Here is a 25965-nt window from a genome sequence, read left to right as displayed (position 1 = left end):
ATCATATATAATTTTTCGATAATGTATATTACTTACGCATTAATAATTTGCCTCAACACCAGATTGATTGTGCTATTCCTTATAGAATCAAGATAACAACAAGTATATGTTTTCATGTCCAAAAATGCCAACACCCAATGTCTTCTACAAAAACCAAAAACCAAACTAAGTCATATAATCACATAATGGACTATTCGGTATTCAAAATCACGTAGTCATGTGTTCGGTATTCAAAATCATGTAATCACGTAATGGACTATTGAGTATTCAAAATCATGTAAAATTTTTAAGAAAAATATAGCAATAGACTGCTCGAATTAAAGAGATTGAAATGCTCCTTGATACGATGTAATTTTTTTAAAAATATTAACGTATGAAAAAGTTATAGCCGTTTGAAAATAAAATGAGGAAGTTGTTTACTTGGGAAAGTACAAGAATAGCCTCCCTGCAAATGACATTGTTGATTGTACAATATATAATATACAAATAAACAAATGCGTTTAAAAGCAAATTCATCATGAAATAAGAAACGCTCACATTCTTTATAGTCCTTGATGTCATGTATACGTGCATGTGTTTGGGGGGATTTACAAACAATGGTAATGCTTGATCTGCATATGTCATGTATCTTAATCTTATACTCTTCATACAAACTAATCAATCACAACATTTATTTCCTATCTACCCGTATCGCGTATAATAGCACAGCATAGCATCGCTAGCATTTCTTCTAACTAGAAACCGAATTCTACAGTTCAAACGTCGGTATTTCGGTTTCTAGGCCATTTCTAAGCTGGTAAGCCAAGCGAGATAATATACTCCGATAGGGGTCGTTTTCTCTTTTATCTTTTAAATAAGAAAGACAACCCTCTACCTCTGTCTTCACCTCTAAATACAACTCATGTGCCTTTTCCCTGTTCCTTAGCTCCTCTTGTCTCCCTGCAAACCAAACAAAATTCATCATTCATCCGCAAAAACACAAATGTCATTTGAAACAAGTTATAAACATGCCTTGTGTATCGATCGGCTTTCCAAAAAGGTAGTAAAACCGCCCCGGAAGTTTGGGACTCATCACTGGCAAGTGTACATCTTGGTTTGCTACCTCTCCTTCAATGTCACTCCTGTAAACTTTCAATCCATTAGTGATATCAATGACGGTAAAATTTATACCAAAAGGGAAACTTTCTTGAATACCTTAGCTGTGTCGCCTCCTCGGTTATTTCCTGTATGAATCTTCTTAAATAGGGGATCTTCATTTGATCATCATAGTCAAAAACTAACTGAACAAACAATATTCATCAGTTATGTATAACTAAAGACAAGCTGCATAAAAAGGGACAGAACTGGGGGTGTCAATTTCTGACACGACACGAACCTAACACGAAATTCGCGGGTTTGGGTTTAGTCTAAATGGGTTCGGGTCAGTTTTAGGGACTAAATTCGACAAACTGCGAAAGTATGTCGATTTGTACTGTAACGAATATTCCAGAACTTGATCATAAGTTAAATATGCCCTAAATATCCTTTACATAGCTTAGAAATAGGCTTTGAGGTGTTTGGTGCGCAAAAATAAACTTTATGCTCATTCAGGGACTAAAAGCGTAAAAAAGTGCATAAGTTTGCATTTTCGCGCATATTTTACGTTCTGGATAGTTCTGGACATCCAAAAATTTATGTAATCATTAAAATATTATGTTTTAATGATTGGATTACCAAAAATCCATTCGTCGCACAATTTGGACCGTTTTTGCGTCCGTTACGACTTCCGTCGTAATTAACCGAACAACGCAATCATTGTTGGTGCACTTGTGTCTGTACTTTGTCTGTATTTTGTAATGTATAAAACGATGTCTTTTGTCTGTTGTGTTTACGTCTTTTGTTATGTTGTTTATGTGTTGGAATGTGTGTTTGACCAAGTCAACCATCCTCCTGGTTTGACTTGGCCAAACAGTCAACACTTAGTATGTAAAACTTGTATGCTTCGAAGGATGTCATCGAAGGATGGATTGTATCCTTCGATGACCTCGAAAGATGATCTTTCGATGGATACTTATGGACCTCGAAGGATATACCATCCTTCGAGGTATGTTTGGATCCTTCGATATCTTTCGATGGTAATTCTGGTCGATAGATGATCCTTCGACCAGAATACCTGATCCTTCGTGCATGGTTGTCTGATATGGGTATATATATCCCATGTGGGTTTCATCTTCACAGTTAGTCATTCGGATAGTTTGGAGAGCTTTTGTGAGTGAACCCAAGGTCTTGTAAGAGAGCATTTCAGTTTGGTCAAGGTCTGTAACCGTGTCCACTGAAATACAAGAGAAAACTTTGATACTTTGCTTGTCTACTCTTTCTCTTTGTAATCTTTGCTTTCATCTAAACTACGGTTTGCACTCTAGCTTGGATTCCGCACTTGCTAGAGTGTTGAACATAACAAGGAATAGGTTTATCCTCAACCTCCGAGGGACCTAAAAGTGGTATCAGAGCCGTGGCTCTTTTCCTTGTTAAAACCGGGTTTGTGCAAGACTTTGGTTGTGTTTGGACAAAAACTTTCTTGGTTTAGCACCCGTTTTTAGTGTGTTTCTTGCCTTTCTAACCATAAAAACGTGTTCTAAACTAACCGGGTGTGTTACGGGAAGGTTTGGGTAACTTAAAATCTTGTTTGAAAGGGTTGCTATTTTTCCGGCCAAAATTCCGGTTGAATTCCGGTACTGGTTGTGGATAAGAAGCTTCCTTTTTGGGCAACTTTTTCAAAGTTGGTGAAAAGTTGGTGCAGAAACATCCCTTCTGCCGAAAGTTGGCTCACCAACCACATCAACCTGTCACCAACTTGTCAACGTCTGTGTCAGTGTGTCAGACCAGTCGAAAGATACCTTTCGAGCTCGAAAGATCATCCTTCGATCAAGGAGATTCGACAGATAACCATCCTTCGAACATCTTTCGAAGTCAGTGTGTTGTCTTTCGAGTCAAGGAATCTTTTCGAAAGATACATCCTTCGAGTTACTGTTTCCCTTCGAAAGATAAGGATCCTTCGTGTAGGAGAATCTTTCGAAGTGATTGTTCGAAACTCAACAGTGATCCTTCGAACACTGTTGATCCTTCGAACAAGTGTCATCTTTCGAGCATCTTTCGAGTCTTATCTGTTTAGACTTAACAGTTTGTGATTTTCAGGTCCTTCGATCCTAGATCCTTCGACAGTTTGTTTTCCTTCAATTTTTAACATAGTTTGTGAAAATCATTTTTTTTTAAATTAATTTTCACCTAATATATTAAATATAAAATGGGAACAAACGGTCAATGGGATCCATCTGCGTGGACTACAACAACTTTGACTCCACAGTCATCATCTACGCAATCATCAACCACGCAATCTGCGCCAGAGTTCAACAAAACTGCATGGATGCAGGCTATTGCCCCAACTCAAGCTGCAATGATAACTGCAAATCAATGGGCTTTGGTCACAAATCAAAGCAGCAGCATTCAAGCAATGATGCAGAACGATAGTGAAACTGGTACAAGCACGAAACCGCCAAAGCTTAATCACATTAATGATTGGGGATGGTGGAAAGAAAGGCTGAGAACTTATGTTCAGGGGCAGGGTCAAGATCTATGGATGTGTTTCTTCACTTCATTTGAAAATGAGTTGGAAGTTGCAGGATCAAATCCAGAAACTTACAGCACAATGTCTGACGAAGATAAGAAGAAGTTTGAATTGGAAAAGAAAGCATTTATGATTCTCACGCAGGCTCTTCACAGAGATATATACCACCAATTCGTCTACTGTACGACTACCAAAAGTTTGTGGGATATGCTCACGTTAAGGTGTGAAGGAAATGCTCAATCAAGGAAGATCAAGCAGGAGCTGCTAAAGAAAGAGTTTGAAGGTTTTACCTGCATGGAGAATGAAGGTCTAGCAGAGTTGTCTACAAGATTTCACCATTTGTTGAGTGAAATGTTTGCCTTCAAAGTTTCTGCCACTCCACAAGAAATGGTGAAGAGATTTGCTGATGGCTTACCATCAAAGTGGAGCAGTTATCTTGAGATTCTCAAGGAAAACGGTGTTCTGGATACAATTACCGTTTATGAGCTAATACAGAAATTGGAAAACAAAGATGTTGAAGAAAAGCTCAAGGCGAAAAGAACAATCACTCCTCAGAATCCAGAGATGTATTTTGGGATTGCAGGTGGTATTACTGGAGAAAAGCCAGCTTCTCAGCACGCTAAGCTTCAAACAGCGTTCATCTCCAACACCGGACCTTCAACAACTAATCAGTTTGATCCTTCAGCATACACAATGATGTATTCAAGACCAGATTCTTCTTCTCAACAACAACAAAAACAGACAGCTCAACAATTCACGCCACCGCCTTTCTTGGATCCTAACAGAGCTCAACAGCAACAACCACAACAGCAAGGATTTTATGGAAGTTCTTCAAGCTTTCAAGCTACTTCCAATCCGAACACTGTCAGATTGGACACTTCAAACTTTTCAAAAGTCAGTGTCGAGATAGCCAAGGAGCATATGGAGATGTTGAATACCTTGGTTAGTGCTTACTGTGGGTTGGTTGCAGGTCAGATTGGAAATATCAATCTAACCAACGAAGATTACCAGCAAGTTGATAAAGAAGAGTTTGAGATGATGGATATAAAGTGGGCTCTTGCTAGTGCTATTCGTAGAGCTAAAGAGTTTATGGAGAGAACGGGGAGAACCAACTTGGAAAGCAACAACAACACCAAGTATGGTTTTGATAAGAATGCTGTCACCTGTTTCAACTGTGGTGAAAAGGGTCATTTCAAGCGGGAATGTCAGAAACCACCCAAGCAAGGCAATCAGAATCCTTTCAGGAATCAAAGACAGCCTCAGCAACAACAGAACAATTCTGACAGACAAATAGTTCCCGTGGGAGGAAATACATCTGGAACCACAAACTCTAATCCCCACAGAGGATTAGTTGTTCAAGCTGATGAGATTTGCAACTGGAATCTTCAGCTTGGCAAAGGAGGAAATGGTGGAACAGCATGTTATGCTAAGGTGGTTGAAAAGGTTGAAGAACCCGTGTCTGCTGGTGAATCTTCAGAAGATGAAGATAGCTCGGGTTACCGTGGAAGCATGGATGGACTTGATGCTGGTGATTTATCAAGTGAGGCTTTAGATCTGGAGGTTGATGAGCTATTGGCTGATGCTGAAGCTTTATGCAAGAGGAGATCTATTCTTTGCCAGAAAGCTGCTGGAACTTCTGAGAAGCTTTCTCAATTTTTCTCTGAAGATGGATCTTTTTCTTTTCATACAGCCTTCATGGCTCATGTTGAAGGACAAACCTCTCAGGTATGTGATTCTAAACCTGACTCTATTTCTGCTGCTGTTGAATGTGCTAAATGTCTTGAATATGCAGAAAAGGAAAGTCTTTTTGAAATCACACACAAACACAATCAAGAATTGATTGTTGATCTTTCTAAAGCAACTGAGGCTAACTTGTTTTTAACAAGAAATGAAAAAGAGTTTAAAGCAACAATTGCGTCATTAAAACATGATGTTTCTGAACTTCAAAAGGTTGTTTTGAGAAAACAACATGCTAATAATAATTTGATTGACACAATTGAAAAACAAATGGTAGAGTTAGCTACAGCTAGATGTGAATGTGAAACAATCAAGCAGAAATTGGAAAGCTATTCCAATTCCCGCTATGTTTTGGATCACATTATTGATGTCCAAAGGAAAAAGGGGGATGCAAAATGTATTGGTTACAAATCATGCCCTCCCCCGATGAATCACAATTATTCCAAATTGCCTAATGACGAGGATATGCCCCGTTTTGAACCTACTGTGCCACTCGGTCTAGATGACTTTGCAGCAGGCCTCGGGTTCACAACTGGTACATCATCCTCGGGGCAATCTGAATCTGAAAATGTGAAAAATTCATCGTCTGTTAAGGAACAGAGTTCTCCGATTATTGAGGATGCTGATTCTTCGGACGATGAATCTGAAGAAAATGAGAAACCACAGTCTAACTCGGTTACACCAGACATTCCAATTGAGAATCACATCCTGTGTGATCCACCAGTGAAACCGAGTAAGGCTGAAACACCAAAGGCAATGAAGCCCAGTGTACCTACCAGTGAAAAGAATAACTTGTTATATACGCTCAAGGGAGACAGCAAAATTTATTCTGACAGAGATTTTCCAATCAAAAATGTAAATCAAGATTTAATTGAGAAAATTTTTGAAGGACGAACTGATAAGTTTTTGGGAAACAAAGGTAACAAAGTGACGGTCACTCAATGTGAACCAATTCCGTGTGAGCTAATTAGAAAACAATACGGAAACCAAAAACTGCCAGTTGAGCGAAAACAACAAGTGAATTCTGGAAAGGGTAAGGGCCAGGTACAAGAAAAGAGGGCTCAAAACAAGAATGCTCAAGCACCAAAGGCTCAGCAGCCTAAGACTGAACAACCAAGGGTTCAACAACCTAAAGTTGAGCAGTCTAAGGCTCCTCAACCTAAGGCTGCACAACCTAAAATTCAACAATCTAAGGTTGAGCAACCTAAGGTTCAAAGGGTGCAAAACAAAAGGGCTCCAGCTAAGAAAAGAGAACAGAAAGTGAACTTTGTTGGATCAGAGGGTACGGACAAACTTGAAACATTTCAAAATAAATCTAACATTGATTTTGTAAAACAAGTTAGAATTTTAAAGAGAAATGATGAGAACAATTATACCCAACACACCAATGGATGTGACTTAGGTCCAAGCACATCTAGATCACAAAGTTCAGTATCTGGTTCTTCGTCTGGTCATCAACACGTTTCTCCGAGGTTTGTAGAGCGGAGAATGTGTTTTGAATGTGGAACAGTTGGGCACATTGTAAGATATTGCCCATACTTGCAAAAATTGAAAGGAAAAACAAGTGCTCCCCAAGAAACCAATTACCAAAAACAACCGGTTTCCCCGAAACAAGACCCACGTGTCTTGAAAGAAAGGGAAAAGAAGGTAAAACAAAAGAACTAAAGGGTAATTGAGAAGGCCTTAAAATCAGAGGTCAAGGATGAAAAACCTGTTCAAGCTAAATCTACAAATGTAAAACCAGTAAATACAAAAACAATTAAAACAAATACTGGTACAGGACAACAAGCTTGGAAACAAAAACAGATCACTAAATCAGGGGGAGCACCAGAGGTTTTATTTCCTAATCATCAAGTGATTGAGATCACTTTCCTTGATGATCAAGGACGACCCAAGTCAACAAAGGCTTGGGTCCCCCTCTCAAACTGATGTGTTAATTGCATGTGCAGGCGGCTCCAGGAGGAACTATTAATAGTCTTTGGATTGTTGATAGTGGGGCTTCCAGGCACATGACTGGCGACTATCGTCTTCTTTTCGATGTGCGAAGTATAAGAGGAGGATATGTTGCGTTTGCTGGAGACAAAGGAGGGTATATCACCGGCGAGGGAATGATCTCAAATGGAATTGTGAGTTTCGACAAAATCAATTATGTGCAACAGTTGGATCACAATCTCCTGAGTGTTTCTCAAATCTGCGACAAGAAGTTCACCGTGCATTTTGATGATGCCGGTTGTTATGTGCTGAAGCCAGGTTTCAAGATTCCCGCTGAATGGATTCTCTTATCAGCACCAAGAGTTAATGATTTGTATGTCCTTGATATGAGCCAAGCTATAACTCAGTCAAAACAAGTTACTTGCTTTATTTCAAAAGCCACTGAAAAGGAGACGATCTCTTGGCACAGACGAATGGGTCATATTCACCTCAGAAAAATGAATCACCTAGTCAAAAACAACTTGGTGAGAGGTGTCAATGTGAAGAACTTTCAACTTCAAGATGTCTGTGTGCCGTGTCAAAAGGGAAAGCAGACCAAGAAATCTCATCCATTGAAGAAGGTTAACACTGTCAACATGCCACTCGAGCGTTTGCATATGGATCTTTTCGGCCCAGTCAAACACAAGAGTGTGCACGGGGAAGTTTTCTGCTTGGTAGTTACTGATGACTATTCAAGATTTGCATGGGTTGACTTCATGGTCCACAAGAGCGAGACTCCAGAAATTCTGAAGAATTTGATCACCTTGTTGGAAAATCTGTATAATCTAAAGGTGAGGCGAATTCGAAGCGACAACGGTACCGAGTTCAAAAACAGGGTTATGGATGAGTTTTGCACTGCAAAAGGAATCCTTCATGAATACAGCTCTCGGTACACGCCACAACAAAATGGAGTCGCTGAAAGAAAGAACAGAACCTTAATTGAGACTGCAAGAACCATGTTGGTTGAGTCTCAGCTTCCAGTTCGATTCTGGACTGAAGCTGTTGCCTCGGCTTGCTACACGTTAAACAGGGTTCTAACAGTGAAAAGACATGGAAAAACGTGCTTCGAACTCCTACACAAGAAGACTCCTGACTTGGAATATCTAGAACCTTTTGGTGCACCATGTACCATGATTGAACCTGACGGGAAGTTTGGTGCCAAAGCTATCGAAGGTTACTTCCTTGGGTATGCTACTCCTAATCTGCGAGTATGGAACCTGACTACCAAAAGGATTGAAGAATGGGGTGAAGTAAGAGTTCAAAGATATTCTAATCCTCCGAAGCCTTCTGGAGATCCATGGATGTTCGATTATGATGGTCTTTTCGACTCATTTAATCTGCCGACATTTGATGATGACAATGCAATTGCTCAAATGTTGTCTGAAAGCGAGAATGCGACTGGCTCTCAGTTAGCTCGTCCAATCATTGTTGACTCACAAGCTTCTTCTTCTGTCAACAATCTCGTTTCAAATGAGGTGTTTAATGATGCTGTCGATTACAATTTGTCATCGGAAGATGAGGAGTATGTTGATGCAAATGATGGTGAAGCACTGCGTCCGGTTCAAGGTACTTCAGAAGCAACGGATCCAGTGTCTGCGCCAATTATCCAAGAAGAAAATGCATCATCTTCTACAACTCACCAGCTTCAGAATGATATCGGGAATTTAAATATCACTAACTTGAGGTCAAATGTTGACGTTCCTCCAGTTTCTGAAACCCGAATTCATAACATTCATCCTCAGCAGAATATTATAGGTGATGTTCTCAGTGGTGTAAGGACAAGGAATCAAATCAGAAACAACGAAAATGCTGGCTTGTATGCTGAGATACGAGAATCGGGACAACAAAATGATTGGTCTTTCGCCTGCTATGTTAGCCAAGAAGAGCCTAAATCTTGGAAGGAGGCATTGAAAGATGATTCCTGGGTGGAAGCAATGCAAGAAGAACTTCAGCAGTTCGAGAAGTTGGGCGTATGGAAATTGGTTGATAGGCCCGACAACTACAAAAAGATCGGAACTCGCTGGGTGTTTAAGTGCAAAAAGGACGACCGTGGGATTGTTGTCCGAAACAAAGCAAGGTTAGTGGTACAAGGCTTCAGTCAGATCGAAGGTATTGACTACAATGAAGTGTATGCACCTGTTGCTCGTCTGGAGGCTATTAGAATCTTTCTAGCCTACGCATCTTTCAAGAAATTTAAGGTGTACCAGATGTATGTTAAAAGTGCTTTTCTACACGGAGTAGTCGAAGAGGAAGTATATGTCGAGCAACCACCGGGGTTTGAAGATCCATTACATCCTGACAGGGTTTTACTACTTAACAAGGCATTATATGGTCTTCATCAAGCACCTCGGGCTTGGTATGAAACGTTGTCTACCTATCTGCTCAGCAATGGTTTTCGACGAGGTTTGATCGACTGTACCCTCTTCATCAAAGAAAAAGGTGAAGATCTTCTGTTGGTACAAGTGTATGTCGATGATATTATCTTTGGTTCTACCGATGATAAGTTATGCAAGGAATTTGAAAAGATGATGCAAGATCGATTCGAGATGAGTGCGATGGGTGAAATGACGTTCTTCTTGGGTTTGCAAGTTAATCAGTCCGAATCTGGAATTTTTATTCATCAAACCAAGTACGTCGGAGACATCTTGAGCCGGTTCCAGATGTCCGATACGAAGCCAATTTCTACTCCTCTTCCGCAGAATCACGGGATTACTCCGGATGAAGAAGGGGATGCGGTGGATTCTTCACTTTATCGTGCTATGATTGGATCCTTAATGTATCTCACCGCATCAAGACCCGACATTATGTATCCAACTTGTCTTCTCGCTAGGTATCAAGCGAATCCGAAGGTCTCTCACTATGCTGCTGTCAAAAGGATTTTTCGTTATCTGAAGAGTTACCCTGACACCGGGTTATGGTACCCTAAGGATGATAACTTCGATCTCAAAGCTTTCAGTGATTCTGATTTCGGCGGTTGCAAGAAAGATGGAAAATCAACTACAGCAGGATGTCAGTTCTTAGGCAATCGCCTAGTCACTTGGCAATGCAAGAAGCAGACATGTGTGGCTACGTCTACATGTGAAGCAGAATACATTGCTGCGTCTAGTTGTTGCTCCCAGGTTCTATGGATCCAACAACAGATGCGGGACTACGGTTTTGAATTCCTAACTACTCCTATTTATGTTGATAATGAGGCTGCCTTACAGATCACTAGAAATCCTGTACAGCACTCGAAAACGAAGCACATCGATATTAAATATCACTTCATACGTGATTGCTTTGAAAAGAGACTTATCGATGTGGTTCATATTCATACCGACCACCAACGTGCCGACCTTTTTACCAAAGCATTTGATAAATCAAGATTTGATTATTTACTTTTGGTAAACGGCATTAAGGTGAAGCAAGAGTAACCGACATCAGGAAATCGATTTTGTAAATATTTTTCTAAAAACCAAAAATCCAAAAATATTTTTACTTCACTTTATTTTTGAATTTTAGGGGGAGAAAGTTTCAAGAAAAATACAAAAACATTGAAAAACCACAAAAATACAAAAATATGTCTTTAATTTATTTACTTTCTGCAATTAAGGGGGAGTAAAATTCAGAAAAACACAAAAACAATAGAAAAACAAAAATGAGTTTCTTGGTAATATAAGGGAAAGTGATATTACATCAGAGGTCGGTTGAAACATGTTTCTAAAAATCAAAAGAAAAAGAAAATGATAAGTAGCTCTACTAATGATGTACCGGTAGACTCACGATCATTTTAAAGTATGCAGGAGATATAAACATAACAGACTGAAAACCGCGTGGGAACCGTTCATTGGCATATGGTCTTGGTACCGAAATTTCGTTTGATAGATTGCTGAGGTTCTGAGATATTCGGGGTTTATGCTGTTTATCATCTGGGTATCATGGTTGTTTCTATAAAAGACAAAGTCTAAGTTCTTCCATGATACCATACATACGTGTACATATCTCATACTGCATTCGACCTCAATAAGTGATAAACAATCACATGTCCATACAAAATAAGTGATAAAATATCACATTTATCCGGGAGTCAAGTTCGTCTCTCTGCTGTACGGAAGTACTGACCTGTTCACGGACTTGCTCCTGTGCCCTCATGCATCGAAAATCAAGTTCCTCATCAATAAGTGATTCTATCACATAGGGCTTGTTTTCAAACTCAAATAAGTGACTTGTTCACATTGTAAATATATACGTTAAAAACGGATGATAAATGGTATACTCCCCAGTAAGATGAACTCTCGTGCATACCTTGATACGGGAATGTGTCGTGAGTGGATGAACACCGGTCGGTAAGTATAAATCATACCTTAAACGTATCTCATTGTATTATGATTACACTTGATCGCTGAGTTTAAGTGGACAACAATATCGGTAATTGTGGTAGAATACTTATCCACCTCTGTAAAAGAATTTTAAAAGGAAATGTGTTTTGACAAAAGACCGCAAGCTGATATGATTCTCTTCGCCAGAAACTTACAAAAATATTGTTGTGTTTGTACATATTTACTTACTGCTTTATTTACTGCCTTATTTTTTAAACGGTTTTTGTCGTTTGGTGCATATCAGCACGACATTAGCGGTGATGTCGTTTGATAACATTCAAAGGATTTTAAAATTGTTGCCTTTTATTTTATCAAACCACAAAATCCAAAAAGATTTTCAATTTAACTTTATTTTTGATTGAATGATGTTGGTGCTCGATCCGATACCTGACAAGCCAAAATACTTCATAAAATTAACCTTGCAGAACTTCATAACGGACAACTTTTCAAAATGGTCATTTCTGAAAAACCTCCAAAATTTAAAGGGTGTAAATTGGAATTTCCCAAAAATCCAAAGTGTTGGTGGGAAATCTGATCCTTCGAGGAAGCAATGGCCCTCGAAAGATCAGATGGTCAAGAAAGTCAATGAAAGTCAACTGTTTAGGTCGAAAGATACTTTGGTCAACGAAGGATTTGACCAGTTGATCCTTCGAGTTGACCAGACCCTTTGAAAGATGATTTAGATCGAAGGATAGCTTTCGAAGAATTCCAAAATATCTGGTATCCTTCGATCCAGAACCTTCAAATATCTGGATCCTTCGAGCCACATATGGATCTTTCGAGATAAAGATCATCCTTCGAGACAACTATTCATCTTTCGAATGGTCTTGAGTCCTTCGAGGCGGTTGGACTTTCGAGGTCAGGGTATAAAAGGCATCTTCTTCTTCATTTGTTCATTATCAGTTTCAAAAAGTTCATCAAAAACCTCTCATCCTTCCGAAACTCTGCCGAAATTTCTAACAAACTTAAAGTATCAGAATTTGTAGAAATTACTCGGTAGGATTGATGATCATGCTTATCAGAACAAACCTTAATACAATCTAGAACTTTATAAAATCTTCATTTGATCATGTTTTTGTTCATATTTTCAGTTTGTGAAATCATGTATGAAATGAGATTTTGTATACAAGTGCATTGAAAATGAGTAGTTTTAGGTTGTTGATCATTGTTTGTTAAAATGAAACAGGTTTTTGTTTGGAATCTTGTTGTTAAGTGTTGGGTTTGGGTAAAACAGGGGTTTGATTAGGGTTTATGGTCAAAAATTTGATGCATGTGTTCTTGTTTGAGTCCGGGTTGGGTCAAAATCATGATGTGTTTGAAATAATGAATGATGTTGTTTTTGACATAAAACTCACTTGAACAAAATGTAAAACAAACCACCGGAAAAACAAATCACCGGAAAACACTTAAAATCATACCGGAAAAATATGCCGTTGAACAGTAGCCGGAGCGAAGGGTGATGATGACTCATCACCTCGATAGATGTGATGAACAACATCCTTCGAGGTGATTCTCGAAAGATGTTAGATTTCACGAAGGATCATCCTTCGATTTGATCAACCTTCGAAGGATCAAGACATCTTTCAAATTTCTTGATTCTTCGAAAGATGATCTTTCGATATGGTTGTTATTCTTCGGGGAAAGTGACATCCTTCGAACCATCTGTCATCTTTCAAACAGATTGCCATCTTTCGTGCTTTGATTCAATCCTTCGATGGATAATTGGATCCTTCGAAGAGTTCAACACTTAGAATATTTTCAAGAAATTGAAAATTTTCTAAGTGTGGAATTCCATTGTTGACTGTTTGACTTTTCCTTATTACGTGTCAATGTAATGTGCAGAAATGGCACCAAAGGCAGCGAAAAAGGAACGGGCCAAACCAACCAAGAAGGTGAAATCGGAGCTTGAAGCTATGTCTGAATCTAGACATAATATGGCGGCATATTTACAACCGGAAGGAAGTATCAGTCCGGAGTTTACTGGCATCATGGAATATCTTCACAGGGCGCGCATTAACTACGCTATCACGACACAGCATGTCGCATATCAGTCACACATCAAGGCATTTTGGAATACAGCTGTAGTTGAAACTGTGGAGAATAAGGAAGTACTCAGGGCAACAGTTGCTGAAAAGCCCGTGGTTATTACTGAAAACACTATCAGGGAACGTCTACATCTTGGAGATCAACCTGAAGATCCAACATCTATAGATCTACAGTGTCAGCGGGGGCTACTGTTGAGGATTAAGTACAGTCAGAACGTTCTTACCAATCAAATCAACAAGAAGTTCATGCCGCTTCGATATAAGTTCCTCTTGCATATTCTCATTCATTGCCTAAGCAACAAGCGTTCTGGGTATGACCTGTCTCCAATCGATTTGACTGGATTGTTTACGGCGCTGATTCTGAACAAGCCGTTCAACATTTCTCGGTATATCTTCGATAATCTGAAGGAGAACGCTAGAAGGCCACTTCCGTCTGCAACACAGCGAACGTCCACCAAGTTCTGGTTATATCCCAGGTTTCTGCAAATGATGATAGATGATCAGATTCCTGATCTTGCTAAAGCAGAGGCAGATGTGTTACCTGTGAATCCGATGAACGAACGCACACTGCTAATCTTCAAGTCTATGGCGAATTACTCGGAATCGGACCCAGTTAGGAAACTGATTGGCCATCTTGATATTCCTGACTATGAAGCACCACAGAACCACAGATGGCGTCGTGAAGGGAGTGTTTCTGATAATGAAGAGCAACAGTTAATCGCTATGGCTGATGTGCAGCTCACAGCTAAACATGGAATCAAGGCTACAAGAAGGTCTGCTGGCAGTTCTGGAGCAGCAGCACGTACTGAGGTTGATATAAATGTGGCTGCTGAAGAGGTTCAGGATATGTCTGTAGATCCTGATGTTCGTGTTGTTACTGGTAGTGCTGGTGGTGCTGGTGGTGTTGCTGGTCAGTCTGGTACTGTTGCGACTGACAAGGGTAAAGGCAAGATAGATGAGGCGAGGAAGATAGTTGATGAAAGCAGTTCATCTTCTGAAGAGGAAGGAGGTTCTGATGATGGTGATTCTTCGTCTGAGGATGATAATCCTCCTCCTCCAGGGATGATGAAAGTCTTTGATAAACGCGGGAACCCCCGATTTGTGCGTATCAAGAAGACGGGTGATACTAGAGACTCTGACACGGATGAAGATTATACGCTTACTTCTCCGGGTTTTCTTAAGAAGAGGAAGGCAAAACGACAGGGTGTTCGTTCATCGAAGAAAACTGCTGATGACACCTCTGTTCCTGTCTCTGTCCAGCCTTCATCTGCTCCTGAGCAGCAGTTTCCTTCCTCTGGTGATCAATTTACTGAAAAAGAGACGCTGGAGCTAATGGCTTCTCCTCAGAGGTCTTCTGGGACACGCACGACGACTGTTGATCAACAGCCGTCTGCAACTCCCACCTCAGGTACACATGCTCGACCCCCTCTCACTATTACTGGTCCTACAGGTGCTTCGGGTCAGGCTGGTTAGTCTGGTTCTTCAAGACCTGAGCCTTCAAGGCCAACTCTGGCAGAAACCTTGTCTGGATTTTCTGAAGCTGACAAGATACAATTCCTGATTGAACAAGTCAGTGAATTGGGATCTATAGTTGGTCGACACACAAGAACTATTGAAGAACATCGTGTCCAGCGTAAACAGGATGCAATGGCACACAATCATCTGTGTAAAATTGTTGAAGCTCAGAATATTAAGATCAAGGAACAAGCTGAGGAAATCGAAAGGTTAAAAGAGGCAAACAGGGCACGAAATAGGGAGGTGGAAATTATGAAGAGGCATAGTACTAACTTGGAGACTCAGGCGAAGGCGTTAAGGGAAAAGGTTAGTAGTCGTGATGATAGACTGATGGAAGCCTTCAAACCCATGTATACAAACTTCAATAAGGTTCATTCGATGGTTGGTACATTGTGAAATGAAAGGTGCAAAACCTTAGGGATAGTTCCCTCAAGGCGTGAGGATGATCAAGATGATGATGCAGCTAATCCAAATCAAACAACTGCCTCAGGCTCCGGTGCAACTGCATCCGGTGCTGCAGGTGGATCTGGTACAGCTCAGGATACTCCTTCTGCTCCTCCGACAGCTACCACTGGCCCATCAGAACAGACAGAAACACTGGAAACGTCTGCAGGCCCTGAACAGATTAGCCTGGAACCGGAAACATTTACTACAGATCTCCCTGAATCTTCAAGTGCCCAGAAACATCATCCTGTGACGGGTGAACTGCTGGAAGAGGGAGAGTTTATTTCTGAGATGACTGATGAACAGATTTCGATTTTGACTGATTTGGATGAAGTTGCTGTGTGTATGATAGATGCTACTCCGCTGGTACAGGATCAAACTGATTTCTCCACAATTGAAGAAATCTTCATCAGTTCTGATCCTGAACGTCCTGTATATGTTGGAAAGGACAATGCGGAGGTGAATGCCCTTGATGATGACTTTGTTGCTAAAAAGACTGCAGAGTTCGCCAATCTTTCTTCTGATTCGCCATCAGCTCAGGAAAGCCGTGAGAAAACAGTTAATGAATGGCGAGCGGATTTCCTTGCTAGGAATCCTCCTCCGCTCGCTCCGTTGGAACAGGCTAACTATATGATGCTGGAGAAAAATCAGGCTCGGGGTCGCATCATTAGCTGGATGTTTGTCAAAGATCTTCACTGCATGGTCGTGAAAAGAGAAACGGGTCTTCAGTATTTTAGAACTCTCCTCAGTATTCTCACACTTCCATATTATGATGTTGCAGTGTTAGCCCAGCTAGATGTAATCAATCGAGCTAAAGAACAGATGGTGGATCTATTCGCTAAGAAAATCAGGTTAGAAAGGAGATTGGGTTGGAAGGATCCTCTGTACAAGCCTCAGTTTCCAAGATACGAGCAGATCAGGTTCACACTTGATCCAGAGACAAACACAGCTCGTTATCGTTTGGTATACGATCCTCCCAAGGTGATGAAGAAGATTCCGTTACTGAAGATGAAGACCGACTTTCTTGAAAACTTCCATTGCTGGGTTTACGATGCTGATACTGGAGAAGTGGTGATCCTCTTCAGGGATAATCAAGAGAACTTCAGGATAATAGATCCGATGTGGATTACAAATATGTCCAGATCGGATATTATTGTTTTGAAAGATCATGAGATAAACTACTTAGTTCAGGATCGAGATCAAGCTATGAAGTTTCAAAGGATGGCCCGATATTGCTTCAATCTGCTGGTCAACGCAGGAAGTGCATGGTCATCACATCATTTGACCGTGGAAAGGACGTCCGAGACTTAAGACACGAAGACCAAGACAAAGCTACAGCCAAGGGGGAGTTTGTTGGTGCACTTGTGTCTGTACTTTGTCTGTATTTTGTAATGTATAAAACGATGTCTTTTGTCTGTTGTGTTTACGTCTTTTGTTATGTTGTTTATGTGTTGGAATGTGTGTTTGACCAAGTCAACCATCCTCCTGGTTTGACTTGGCCAAACAGTCAACACTTAGTATGTAAAACTTGTATGCTTCGAAGGATGTCATCGATGGATGGATTGTATCCTTCGATGACCTCGAAAGATGATCTTTCGATGGATACTTATGGACCTCGAAGGATATACCATCCTTCGAGGTATGTTTGGATCCTTCGATATCTTTCGATGGTAATTCTGGTCGATAGATGATCCTTCGACCAAAATACCTGATCCTTCGTGCATGGTTGTCTGATATGGGTATATATAGCCCATGTGGGTTTCATCTTCACAGTTAGTCATTCGGATAGTTTGGAGAGCTTTTGTGAGTGAACCCAAGGTCTTGTAAGAGAGCATTTCAGTTTGGTCAAGGTCTGTAACCGTGTCCACTGAAATACAAGAGAAAACTTTGATACTTTGCTTGTCTACTCTTTCTCTTTGTAATCTTTGCTTTCATCTAAACTACGGTTTGCACTCTAGCTTGGATTCCGCACTTGCTAGAGTGTTGAACATAACAAGGAATAGGTTTATCCTCAACCTCCGAGGGACCTACAATCATACGGCCAAACGAACCGACATCCGGCATATTTTTGAGCATATTTCAAGTTCCCTACACTTTAACTTCATTTTAGAGCCTTAAAATGGGGTTATGGGGCTTAAACGTGCCAAAATGCATCAAAAACCAAGTTTAGGAACTCAGGGGCCTGTTCTGCCAATTGCTGAAACTTACTGCCAGCACATAAGGTCCTTACGGACCGTATGGAGTTGCTTACGGTCCGTAAGCCCCTCCCAGATCAGCAGAAAGTGTGTAACAGCTTGATACAGCTGTTTCCAAGTGTTGCAAATGGTTTTGGGCAATTCTAGGGGCTATTTTGGGTGCCAATGGTTTTGTAAATCAGTGGGTACGAGGTGTAAGGCTCAGATCGAAGCTCGGTTTTCAAGAAACGATCCTAACGGTTCTACGAAAACTATAAATACCCCTCACCCATTTCATTCATTCCTCACATTTGAATCTGATTCAAGCTCTCTAAGTGGAAGTGTATGCTTCCTACCTGAGAGAGAATCGGATCAAATCTTGCGGGGACCTTTTGTAAGTATTCTTTCGTGTTTTTCGTTCGTTTTAGCGTTAAAGTCAAAATGCGTTTGACTTTCTGCTTTGACCAGTTTATGGTCAACACGAAGTTCGTTTGAACTTCATAACGTGAGCGTAATCACGATAGTTATAGTACCTAATGACTATACCTACTGATTACCACGTTATCTAGGCTCAGTGACGAGTCGTAGTTTCGGCCAAAATGCGTTTTCTCACATATTTTGTAACCAAACTACTCTAGGATATCAAAACCGTTTGTTTTGACACCAAACCTGTTTTCTAACTTAACTAAACATGTTCTAGCATGTTTAGCTCGTCATTTTTAGAATTGTGCTTGTCTAGGGTCGTAAAGGTAAGCGATCTAAACCATCGCTTATACTTTCGAACCCGACCCGTTTGGTCGATCTTTAGGATCCGACCAAAGACATTAGATGACCATAGTTGTATAGGGAATAACCTTCCGAGGTTATACCTTATGGTCACGTCGTTTAAATAGTTGTATGATAAGTAATTCTTATACCTTAGGAAAATTACCAAAATACCTTTTTACGCATAAATTCATTTTAAGCATATGTAATTTAATTTCTGACATCTAAACTGATTTAGAAACAATATTAGACATGTTAAGGCATATAATACTTGTCATAGGACTAGTTAAGCGGTTCGAACGCGTTTTACGCCAACGACGCGTTAAAGTAGCATAAGCCACCTAAACGGGTCGTAATGGGTCGTAAGCACTTAGGTTAGGTTTCATTTTAGTATTTGGGCTTTGTTAAACCATATCATATGAGTTCCAATACTCATTTGGTTTACGAAACCTCATACTATCCAATCCCCCGATTTAGGTCCGGTTATTTATGTAGTTATCTATATAGGGTGCCGTTTGATTCCGTGATCCCTCTAGCTTTGCTTGGTTGTTCTTCAAGATTTCTAAGCACCCTCAAGTGAGTACATAGACCCCTCTTTTATTGTTTTCCAAACATTTTGGGGTGCAACACATGTGCCTACTTGTTACTTTAATGCTTTTCATGTTTTCATATCATATACTTGCTATGTTCACTAGTACACTATTAGTACATGATTTCATTATGTTTTTGCTATGTATGCCCATTGTGTGCATACTTAGTACATCGTTTTACATGACATTTTATGCCATGTATGTTCATTTAGCGCATACTTAGTATATTGTTTTACATTACCTTTTCATGCTATGTATGTTCATCATACTTAGTACATTTTACATCACATGCTATGTATGTCCATTTGTCGCATACTTAGTACATTGTTTGTGCATTTTTACCTATGGTTTAGTTGATACATATTTCACTTGCCATACATGACATTATGTTTACACATTACTTGATTGACATTTGACATAGACATTTTGATATTGATATACACATTTCATGCGCTACATTTTGACATAAACATTTTGACATAAAGACATTTGACAAATGGTTTAGACGTGGGCAATTTACATTGGTGGTTTGTTTGGGTAAGTGATTTAAGTAACGAGACGTGTGTAATGTGATACAAGCATGGTGGATACGCGGTTGGTACTTCCTATATATAAGTGCTTGTATTATATTACATGTCGTAGCGTTATTAAAATCATTCAATTTGGATTTATACATTTTTACACAAATAACATATTTTTCACAAGACATTGTTTTACAAAACAGTTTATTTTATACAAATTCATTTTACTTGGTTATTCATTTAACCTTACATCATTTTCTTTTTTTACTATACATATTTATCATCCCTTTTCAAACGATTTATAAAACAAAACATTTTACAAGGATCATGACTGACTTTTGTTAAACAACTTTTTCTCAACTTATAAGTCATGAATCCTAATTCAATAAAACCTATGTACTCGCCGACATTTTTATGCTGACATATTTTCACATGTGTTTCAGGTACAGTAGTTGGTGTTATATGATGATGATATTGGTGTATGCTCACATAGGAATGGACGAGGCCTTAGTGACATTAAAAGATGCAAGACTAGTTAATTATGTTATGTTTCTTTGTTGTTAAAACATTGTAACTCATTTAATTCAATAAAACGAAACTGTTTAAATCCATGGTTGTGAAACAATGATTCTGTTACAATACTCCCCGACGTTTCCGCCATGTTTTGTTGTTTTACGTGGTTGGGGTGTGACATTGCATGTCATGGTTTTGATTGTTTAATTTTTTTTAGAATTTTGAATTTTCTTTAGAGAACCAAAACAATATGTTTCTTTCAATAAGAAATAAGTGCTCACCTTAGCCTTAACCCAGTTGACACTTTGTATAGCATACAAGGCCATTACCCTAAAAAATTAAGAAGTATATCATATATAATTTTTCGATAATGTATATTACTTACGCATTAATAATTTGCCTCAACACCAGATTGATTGTGCTATTCCTTATAGAATCAAGATAATAACAAGTATATGTTTTCATGTCCAAAACTGCCAACACCCAATGTCTTCTACAAAAACCAAAAACCAAACTAAGTCATATAATCACATAATGGACTATTGGATATTCAAAATCACGTAGTCATGTGTTCGGTATTCAAAATCATGTAATCACGTAATGGACTATTGAGTATTCAAAATCATGTAAAAATTTTAAGAAAAATATGGCAATAGACTGCTCGAATTAAAGAGATTGAAATGCTCCTTGATACGATGTAATTTTTTTAAAAATATTAACGTATGAAAAAGTTATAGCCGTTTGAAAATAAAATGAGGAAGTTGTTTACTTGGGAAAGGACAAGAATATACAAATAAACAAATGCGTTTACAAGCAAATTCATCATGAAATAAGAAACGCTCACATTCTTTATAGTCCTTGATGTCATGTATACGTGCATGTGTTTGGGGGGATTTACAAACAATGGTAATGCTTGATCTGCATATGTCATGTATCTTAATCTTATACTCTTCATACAAACTAATCAATCACAACATTTATTTCCTATCTACCCGTATCGCGTATAATAGCACAGCATAGCATCGCTAGCATTTCTTCTAACTAGAAACCGAATTCTACAGTTCAAACGTCGGTATTTCGGTTTCTAGGCCGTGTCTAAGCTGGTAAGCCAAGCGAGATAATATACTCCGATAGGGATCGTTTTCTCGTTTATCTTTTAAATAAGAAAGACAACTCTCTACCTCTGACTTCACCTCTAAATACAACTCATGTGCCTTTTCCCTGTTCCTTAGCTCCTCTTGTCTCCCTGCAAACCAAACAAAATTCATCATTCATCCGCAAAAACACAAATGTCATTTGAAACAAGTTATAAACATGCCTTGTGTATCGATCGGCTTTCCAAAAAGGTAGTAAAACCGCCCCGGAAGTTTGGGACTCATCACTGGCAAGTGTACATCTTGGTTTGCTACCTCTCCTTCAATGTCACTCCTGTAAAATTCCAATCCATTAGCAATATCAATGACCGTAAAATTTCTACCAAAAGGGAAACTTTCTTGAATACCTTAGCTGTGTCGCTTCCTCGGTTATTTCCTGTATGAATCTTCTTAAATAGGGGATCTTCATTTGATCATCATAGTCGAAAACTAACTGAACAAACAATATTCATCAGTTATGTATAAAAAGGGACAGAACGGGGGTTGTCAATTTCTGACACGACACGAACCTAACACGAAATTCGCGGGTTTGGGTTTAGTCTAAATGGGTTCGAGTCAGTTTTAGGTTGAACCTGAGAACCCATTTAGCAAAACGGGTCGGGTTCATGTCAACCCAATCGGGTTGGCGGGTTGACCCGTTTAACCCATTTATGTTATATGTTTTTACAATATGTTTATGTCATAAATGAAATTGGGTGGGTGTTTTATGCCATAATTATAACTTAAAAAGAAAATTTGACATTATCTTTTAAAATTAAAATTTAATTGTATTATAAACATTTGTATTTTTTTAGTAAAATACTAAAATTTTAATTTTAATCTATATTTTGCAAAAAAAAAATAAATAATAATAATAATAATAATAATAATAATAAATAAATTCCGTTGAATGGGTGTTGTTAAGGTCAACCCACAAATATTCGGGTCGTGTTCGGGTTCATATGTGTGACACGATTTTCGGGTTCGGGTTGTGTTCGGGTTCATACTTTTGCACCTTTCCATTTGAGCCACTAACAAAATAGAAGACTTACTTCACCAATATCATCTTCGCCAACAACACCGAAAGGTACGATTTTCGCACCAAACCTAGCAGCCATCCGGACAAACTCAGACTGCTCTGGCCAGAACAATTTGTACTCTTCACCCTGAAATATTCAATCATCCATTTGCATGACTTACAGTAACTGACAGTTATACATATAACTTTAAAAAGTAAAAAAAAATAAAAAATAAAAAAAAAAAAAACCATAAAGTTACTATGTTACCTTTCTATGTAGCGCTTCACGCATGCCACCCGGATACAAAAGGATATGTGACTTCGATTTCAACAGTTTAAACAGGTTAGTTGCTGACACAGGAACCGCTCCCATAAGCCTGTGTGTATCATAGTTTGAATTATCAGGCATTCGTCCTTGTTTCAACTTGTTAAACATCAATGGATGCGCTATCCCGCGCACTAAAATCCCTCTATCAGCATAAATACGCGCGATCAGAGGAGCCAACTCAAGCCCCAACATCATGTGATACCCAACAAATATTACCGGACCCTCTGACGGAATCCCCAAGAGCCCCTTAACAATCTCTCCATCTTCCAAAGTTGACAGCATCACAGGAGCGAAAGCCGCTTCCACAAATCTTCGTATTTTGATTGATTTGCAGCGAAATATCGGTTAAAATACGTTATAAACGATCTGCAAATGTATTTCAGCTGAGATAATGTGTTATATATGATCTGCAATACCTGTGTGATTCTCTTGCTTTTCTAAATTCATAATCAGTCGGTGGCAAGTAATCTGATACATAATCAAGTTTCCTTGTTCGGCGATAGAAACTGGCGCCTTTTAAAACAGTAACCAAGTCAAAATCTTGATCCTGGTACATTTAGATAAGTATATAACACTTAGGCAAAGTTCCTATATCATAACACTCAAAGGACTAACGGTCACATGAATGTTTATACACGGTAACTACCCTACCATGAAGAGCATGTGACCACTGTCGTCAAACGTACGGATATCAGATTTTGGTATTAGACGGCGAAGTCTTTCACCTTCTTGTTTACTTGGTAATAACTGATCCTTGCCACTACAGAGATTCGCAATATGTTTACATATACTAACCATGAGCCAGACAAGAATGAAAAACGTTAAAAGACGGTGAACCTGGAAAGAATTAGTGTCTGAGCTTTGACGGCATGTAGGCGTGAATTGGTGTATGAACAAGCAGAATCAAGCAACCTCAGTTTCCATACAAGTGTCTTCACAGAAAATACTTCGCTTAGGCCCTGTGACCGCAACCATCAATCTGTTATCATTATCTGATAATAATTAACTGGAATACTGGATAAAATTTAAGTTTAGAGTAATGCAACCGAGTGTTCAACATCGTAAACTTACAGGAAGGTCAGAGGACATTGCTGTAAGAAACTTTGAGATTTCTGGTGCCACTGTCGAGTCCATGCCTATGCCTATAAATGCATTTCGAGTAGTTTAACCCTATATATATATATATATATATATATATATATCTAGATTCCAACAGAAGTTGAAAATAACAATGTATATATAAGAAGTTATAATTTAAAAATTAAAAGCACCTGGCACCATATTGAGAATATAACCTAAGCGAGCATCGAGTTCCTTTGACATGGCTTCTAACACGGGTATCAAAGGGCGCAACTGTGAGCCATCGAAAGATGTAGCTGCAAAGAAGATACGTTTAACGGATAGTGGAGACCTAAAAGAAATTTTCTTGAAAGACGGGTGTATGACGGTATATGTCACCTGAATTGGCCAAAACTAAGATAAGATCAATCTGAGGATTGCGTGCTGCAACAGCCAGTGCGAGACAAGCGCCAAAAGACTGCCCCACAAGATATATTGGCCTCTCAGGTGATTGGTAATTCTCAGACTTAACAGTGCTTTCAACCATCTTTATTAGCTCTGAAAAAAGTCATTCCACACTGTCTAAGTTTACGTTTTGACCTTGAAATTTATATGACGCATATTGAATTTATTTCTCATTGTGTTTTTCAAATTTAAAGAATGGTGAGAACCATGAACAGAACAGAACAGCACAACACCCATAACACACATTTGGAAGCCAATACCATAAAGTAGCCAGAAGTTGTAAATACCATATGACATGAAAAATGATCATATGGGTTATATGACGAGTGAAAAATGGTCATACCCGGAAATGGTGTTCTATCCGAAGCAGGTATATGCAAGCACCATATATCAAACATCCTACATTTATTAGCAAAACAAACAACAAACCACTAATTAGTCACCATCATCAACCAAACCACCAAACAAACTCTCTCATAATTCCCTTCAGTAAAACCATACAACCACCAATAAAAACAACACAATCAAAGCATCATACAACCTACATCTTATGTTAAATAACTGTACACTTACTCTCCAAGTCTCGGATGATGCAAAGATAGACCAAATCCAGATCCACCAATCCCTAATAACAACACACATACACTAATCAACTATTTCACATATAAATAAAATCAATATGTCAAGTCCAGCGGGTCGTACATAGTAATGTCATGATCCCAAGATCTAACCGTAAATTTCAAAACACTTGGTTTTACTTTCCAAAAGCAACTTACTTCGTTGCTTGTTGCCCGTTTCCCTTCTATTTATTAGACTACACACTAATTATCAAAAGAAATAAATAAATAATAAAAAAGGATACCAGGTAAATATAAAAGAAGAGGAGAGTTATGCAACCGGGATGAACCGGCATCCACCGGAGAAAACCAACGGGCCGGAGATGACGTCAGACGATCTAGGTGGTGAAAGTCAACTCTAAGATTGGTACTGGTGGTTGAAACAGAAACAGAAACAGGGGTGGGGGGGATGTTTAGAGTTTGAGGATGAGAGGTTAGTGAAGCTGAGAGTGGTGGTCTGGTGGTGGGTATGGACTGTGGTGGTGGTGGGTTTGTGGTGGAGATACGGTGGATGAAGGGAGAGTGGAAAGAGAGGTTGCCGACGGTTGCTGCCATAGATTGTGATGTTAAGAAGAAAGGAGGGGACTCACTGGTTGGTTGTGTTTGAACCAGTTAGATTGGTTTCATTTTTATGGCATAAATTATTTCCTATCTTTTGTTTTTTACTTTTTATGAAACATGATTAGTACACCACTTTTGTCTTGTTATTAAAAGTCATTACTAGACTTTATTTTCTAGTCTTGTCCAAACCTCTTCAAACTGGAAGGATTGAGCTGGTGGTGGAATGGTGTTTCAAGGGATCTAAGTTTGATTTCTGTCATCTCTATTATTTTATGTGGCACCTGGTGATGTTAGGAGACTAGGCGAATAAGTGTGCAGATCGCTAGTTTGATCCTTGAACTGAGCGGGTTTTACCTTACTGAACTGTCGTGCCTTCGGGCGAGTGTTCACGGGCTTCGGCCCTAGGTGGGGTTTTCCCTGGTTCAGAGGCGAGTGTATGGATGTGGTGAATTTCGCCAGTAGCCCATTTGAAAGATTCGTTGGTCGTTCAAAAAAAAATTGGGAGTAATTAACTTTTTGTCTGTAAGGTTTAATTAACTTTTGCGAG

General features: G+C 39.2%; 1 protein-coding gene across 2 annotated transcripts; it reads right to left on the bottom strand.

Moving 5' to 3' along the window:
- Window positions 1–504: 504 nt before the first annotated feature.
- Window positions 505–25494, bottom strand: LOC110912205 (acyltransferase-like protein At3g26840, chloroplastic). 2 transcript variants are annotated; one of them, XM_035984800.1, is made up of 14 exons: window positions 25103–25494; window positions 24814–24865; window positions 24584–24639; window positions 24175–24333; window positions 23988–24092; window positions 23788–23858; window positions 23554–23675; window positions 23368–23476; window positions 23133–23263; window positions 22657–23026; window positions 22423–22536; window positions 1195–1280; window positions 1012–1121; window positions 505–939 (listed from the first exon to the last, which is right to left on the bottom strand). In XM_035984800.1, exons 1-14 carry the CDS (start codon window positions 25410–25412, stop codon window positions 749–751), a joined length of 1986 nt encoding a protein of 661 aa, XP_035840693.1. In that variant the 5' UTR covers window positions 25413–25494; the 3' UTR covers window positions 505–748. The 2 variants fall into 2 exon arrangements, with proteins under 2 accessions (XP_035840693.1, XP_022012572.1); XM_022156880.2 differs by lacking the exons at window positions 505–939; window positions 1012–1121; window positions 1195–1280 and adding exons at window positions 21044–21483; window positions 21556–21665; window positions 21739–21824 and having other exon boundaries at window positions 25103–25491.
- Window positions 25495–25965: the final 471 nt, after the last annotated feature.

The sequence above is a fragment of the Helianthus annuus genome, chromosome 15, assembly GCF_002127325.2.
Source record: "Helianthus annuus cultivar XRQ/B chromosome 15, HanXRQr2.0-SUNRISE, whole genome shotgun sequence".
NCBI lineage: Eukaryota > Viridiplantae > Streptophyta > Magnoliopsida > Asterales > Asteraceae > Helianthus > Helianthus annuus.
The sequence above is the reverse complement of the archived record's forward strand: the minus strand, read 5'-3'. Positions and strand labels throughout refer to the sequence as shown.

Bases quoted from the DNA above. Each gene is read 5' to 3' on its own strand.
- LOC110912205 (XM_035984800.1), bottom strand. From the start codon at position 25,412: ATGGCAGCAACCGTCGGCAACCTCTCTTTCCACTCTCCCTTCATCCAC. The intron at 24,093-24,174 runs GTGACATATACC...TCTTCTTTGCAG, and splicing joins CTTAGTTTTGGCCAATTCAG to CTACATCTTTCGATGGCTCA. The intron at 23,027-23,132 runs GTATTGCAGATC...CAAAATACGAAG, and splicing joins AAAGCAAGAGAATCACACAG to ATTTGTGGAAGCGGCTTTCG.